Here is a 5,236-nt window from a genome sequence, read left to right as displayed (position 1 = left end):
CCGCGGCGGCCTCCAGTTTCGCGTACCCGGGGACCTCTGAGCGCACGGGCTCCGCCTCGTCGTCGTCGTCTTCGGCCGTGGTCGCCGCGCGCCCCGAGGCTCCCCCCACCAAAGAGTGCCCTGCGCCCGCGGCAGCCGCTGCTGCAGCGCCTCCGGGCGCGCCGGCGCTGGGCTACGGCTACCACTTCGGCAACGGCTACTATAGCTGCCGCATGTCGCACGGCGTGGGCTTGCAGCAGAATGCGCTGAAGTCGTCGCCGCATGCCTCGCTGGGAGGCTTCCCCGTGGAGAAGTACATGGACGTGTCCGGGCTGGCGAGCAGCAGTGTACCGACCAACGAGGTCCCTGCGCGAGCCAAGGAGGTGTCCTTCTACCAGGGCTACACAAGCCCCTACCAGCACGTACCCGGGTACATCGACATGGTGTCCACCTTCGGCTCTGGGGAGCCTCGACACGAAGCCTACATCTCCATGGAGGGCTACCAGTCCTGGACGCTGGCCAACGGGTGGAATAGCCAGGTGTACTGTGCCAAGGACCAGCCGCAAGGGTCCCACTTTTGGAAATCATCCTTTCCAGGTAGGGGCAATGGAGAAAAAGGGAGGACAGAAGGGAAAGGGAGAGAGAGAAGGAGAAAAGAAAGAACTGGGAGTGTGGGTTTCTATTTGGGAGTGGGGGCCTGTGCTCCACACCTGGTCAGGGTTAACCCAGTGGATAAATTGGTCCATTTCTTGTGAAATCTGTAAAATCCGCTTACCATATAAACAAACGGCCTCACAGTGTTTTGCTCCTTCTGTGTGGTGCAGTTGCGTTTTTCTCCTTAAACTGAGGGCCTTTGGATGCCCTTTGCTGAGGTCTTTCTGCTGAAGAGGCCTCTTTCCTAAGGGGTGTCACAGAGTTGGGGCCCCACCTTTGAAGAGCTATGCAAGGGGTGACTAGTAAACCTTCTTAGAGCCCACAAATTCCAAACACAGGAATACAGGAATCAAAGCGTGGGCAAAAGATCTGACTCTGTGTGTGTGTTTTAATGTAAGCAGCTGGATCTGCAGAAAGCATCCATATGAGTGTCCCCAATATTCAGGCCATAAAATCACAGGCTTGTTAAGATGCCTGTTTAAGAAACCGTGATGATCCATCAAATTAGCCTTTGTTTTGAAGTGCAAATAGCCTTTCTTTAATAATGTGTAAGTAATATGACTGTGTAAATAACAATAAAGTGTAAACAGCCTGTTTTTTTTTTTTTATTCTCTATATTCCACCAAGCACTTGCTCACACGCAGACACGTATGCACACAGTTCTCAGCTAGGTACTCCAGATATCCCAGTCTAATTTTTCCCATGCTGTTGTTTGTACCAGGGGATGTGGCTTTAAATCAGCCAGACATGTGTGTCTACCGACGGGGAAGGAAAAAAAGGGTGCCTTACACCAAACTGCAGCTCAAAGAACTGGAGAACGAGTATGCCATTAACAAGTTCATTAACAAGGACAAGCGGCGGCGGATTTCAGCTGCCACGAACCTATCTGAGAGACAAGTGACCATTTGGTTTCAGAACCGAAGAGTGAAGGATAAGAAAATCGTCTCCAAGCTGAAAGATACTGTCTCCTGATGTGGGCCAAGTTGACCACAATTTAATTGCTTTCAGTTGTCTCCAAAAGACCTTTGGAAAGACTTGAATATGTATTTAATTCCCCCCCTACACCCCTGCCGATCATGGCAAATTTTGTGAATTGTTTTTCTCTCTTAATCCTCACCTGGCTCTAAAACCTTTGCTGCCCAACCTGACTTTGTAGTTCTGTTTCTTACTTGTTTATTATTGGTTTTGTTTTTGTCTAGGTTTATTTTTTTAATGATGTTTTAAATGTTCTGTTTCTCCCTCCAGGCCAGTATAAAGGACTTGAAGTATTTTCTTTAAATAATCCACCCCCAAAAATGAATTTAAGAAGTGCCATTCTGATTGAAGAGTTCTACTTTTTAAAAATCACTTTATATGTCCGTTTCCAGAACTGATTATCTTCGTAATCCATTAGGGCAGAACGATTTGCAGTCATTCATATCCTGTGATTGGGTAATTGAATCATTAGCTCTCAGCAGTTGCCCTGAGGCAAATGAAACAGCTCTAGGCAGTCTGTGCTCTGGGGTCATGGAGAACATCTAAGAACAGGAGGCTGTAGGCACTGTGATGGCTCTAAAAGCAGCTACCTTATTAGTGTTTGCATCGGTATTGGAATGAAGACAATCTTCCCAATTTTGGATCCCTCACTTGCTGTTTTAGTTGTATATTTGCAACATACCTCGTAATTTGTGCTTTTAATTTTTTAACCTTTAATTTGAAAATAATATGACTTCATGGATGCCTTCATTTCTCAGAGTCCAGATAAAGATATTTAAGTAATTGCAATTGGCATAGTAACCCATGGGTGATATAAATGCACTCTTTTCCTAGGATCAAGGCCCTCGGTCTCTGCAGAGACTGAACCATTGTGGCCATGGGTGAGAACTTTATTCAGAACCCAGTGAAGAATTTAAATATCTGAATGAATGCATTGGGCTTCTCAAAGAGCTTTAAAACATCTAACAAATTTGAAAAATATGAAGCCATAAGGTTCAAGAAGGAAAAAAAGACACCTCTGAAAGGGATGCTAAAGAACTACTTTTAAAGTGCTGCATATTTATACAACTGAGAGATTATTTTTGTAGAGGCAATGTCTGTGAGCTGGTATACACAAACAGTGCTTCAGGCATTTAAAAATCACTTTTTACTCCTAGGGAGAGCCAAATAAACAGAACTCTCTTTTATCCTCTGAGTCTTTATACATATGTGTTCTCTTTCTTTCAAGCTTGTGTGGCCTCTAGAAGCTATTCTTATTTATTATAAAATGTTGCTATCCTGAACACTACGAAGTTCTCTATAGATGAAGGAAATTCAGCACCAGCTCTGACCTCTGAAACCTTCGCGCCTGGCGCTCCGAGTCTGGTCTCCACTCCTTTCACAGAAGTGATGTTTTTAAGAGGGTATCACTTGCCATGTCTAAAATGTCTTTTTTTTTTTTTTTTAACCACACCAGCTCAACAACATCTCCAATAAAATGTTATTGCTCTTTCAATATACTGAATTTATTTTAAAAGTTTTATTTATTTTAAAAATAGGTAAGTATTAGTGTACCCAAGTGTAGGAAAACACTCCCTTGGAAGTTTTCAACCTAGAAAGGCCCGTTATAAAGATCTTCGCTTACAAAGGTCTTGAAATTAGAAAGCCATATCCATATTTGGCAATCGAAAAAGAAACATTTCAGCCTTATCTCTTCTCTTCTTCCCTGGGCGGTCTGCACACAGCAACTGACAACTGGAAACACAAATATACATCCTAACTGCTAGTCACAATTTTTAGACTCTTAACTTTCTCTTTGAGGCCTTTTTTGCCACTCAGAAATGGCCACTGAGGAACCTGGGTCCTCACTCCAGTTGTGAGCTCCTGGTAAATGTAATGGCTGTTAACTTTTTGTTACGTAAGTTAGCTCCAAACACAGATTTTTTAAAAAAATCTCGCACAGTATGTAAATTCTGGCAGGACGGTTCCCTAGGGTTCTGCGAGAAATCACAGGGACCTACAGTTCTGGGAAGTACTTTCGTTTTCTCTGGCCCAGCTTGATTTTTTTCATATATTACTGCCGACTGAAGAGAGCCTATTTCGTTTAGAGAGAGAGGGCCAGACAGAGACACGCAAAGATAGAACCGCGATTAAATCTCTCCAGAAGAAAAATCCTTGAAAATGGGGCCAAACCGTTCCCGACTTTACACTTTGGGAAGGGTCGCAAAGATTTTTAGCACTTTTCCCACAGGTTGTGTTTTCATCAGAAACAAGCCTATTTTTCTTTCTTCCAGTCGCCGTCCGCCCCTTCCCCTCATTTCTTTTCTGTAAGTTCCAGACTCCCAGGCCGCTCTCCGTTTCCCGGATCCTTCTCTCAGTTTTCCCACCGTGGATTGCAGGGGTCTGCGCTGAGATTTTTCTTTCATCTGTATTTTGCACGTCAATTTCCCTCCGCCTAAGAGAAATGGGAGGTTAGCTGAAGATTAAAACTGAGCTCAAATGCTCTCTGGTGGAATCTGGATTGACGGCTAAATCAATAACAGATGAAGGCTTTGTTATTTATATGTGTTCTTTTCATATTCCGAATTGCGGAGAGCCAGAGAGGATGGGAAAGTGGCCTGGGCTCTGGAGGGAGGCCCACTGGAAGCCGGCTAGGCAAAGAGTTTGGGGAGAGAACTTTCTTCTGGTTAGAGACTGAGAAACCGCTGGGAAAATTGCACAGAAACCTGCCAGATTTTCAGCGCTGCGGGTGGGGAACTGAGGCCCGCGCGTCTGTGCTTGATTCGAGAGGCAGAGAAAGCGTTGGAGCCGGGACTCCAGCCCAGACAAAGGGGCTGCCGCAACGCTTCTAGCAACCCGCTGGGTCGCTGGGCTCCGCTGCCCCGGGCAGCCTTGCGGTCCATCTCTGGCTTCGCGAGACTGTCCGCCGCGCCTGGCAGCGGGCCGTGACCGCGCGGGCTGGCGACCCCAGGCCGCCGCACCGCCCTTCACTGTTGATCTTGACCGTGCGGCGGCGCCGCGCCAGGCGTGGAGCGCGCTCGCCATCTCCTGGGCGGTCGGCGGCATTGGCAGAGCTCGCCTTCAGCTTCTCCGCCAAACGCTGCCTCGCCATTCTCTCTCACCCGCCAAGGCTCGTTCCCGCCCCCCACCTCCCTCCCGTCCTCCAGCTCCCTGCTTAAGACTTCGCCTGCCAGACTTCGAAAGTCATAAACCTGGGGGATGAGGTGGGGCTGCTGGGCAAGGAGCAATGGAGGAAATCTAGCTGTTCCAATCTTTTTCTGCTTCGCACTTAGCTCTTTTTTTGCTTTTAGTCCTGACGGGCAAACAGCTGCTGTTAAGGCCGCCGGATGAGTCTGAAGGAGACACCTGGAGGCTTGGAAATACCACGGAAACGCCGTGCGTTCAGACGCAAGGCGCGGACACTGCAAGGACCTCTGAACTGGAGATTTCAGGCCTGAGATGGCCGCGGCTCCTGGAAAACAGGGAGAGTTTCCCAAAATGAGAGCTGTGTGGGACCAAGGCGAGTTGCCCTAAGTCTCGAGAAACTGAGGTTGCAGCCTTTGCCTACCCCAGCTCACTTGGGCGGTCGGTTGGGCAGTCTCTCTAAGCCTGCACTCCTAAGGAAACCGTAACAGTGCCCCAGGAGCCC

The 5,236-nt window shown here is 47.7% G+C and overlaps 1 protein-coding gene across 1 annotated transcript in view; it reads left to right on the top strand.

Moving 5' to 3' along the window:
* Positions 1-1,605, top strand: part of Hoxd13 (homeobox D13) — a 7,266-nt gene extending 5,661 nt beyond the window's left edge. The window contains exons 3-4 of the mRNA XM_013514802.1: positions 1-576; positions 1,355-1,605. Of these exons, the coding sequence (XP_013370256.1) occupies positions 1-576; positions 1,355-1,605 (827 nt within the window). The remainder of the gene's footprint in view (positions 577-1,354) is intronic.
* The last annotated feature ends 3,631 nt before the right edge of the window (positions 1,606-5,236 follow it).

Source organism: Chinchilla lanigera, unplaced genomic scaffold (assembly GCF_000276665.1).
Source record: "Chinchilla lanigera isolate Chin_1 unplaced genomic scaffold, ChiLan1.0 scaffold00002, whole genome shotgun sequence".
Taxonomy (NCBI): Eukaryota; Metazoa; Chordata; class Mammalia; order Rodentia; family Chinchillidae; genus Chinchilla; species Chinchilla lanigera.
The sequence above is the reverse complement of the archived record's forward strand: the minus strand, read 5'-3'. Positions and strand labels throughout refer to the sequence as shown.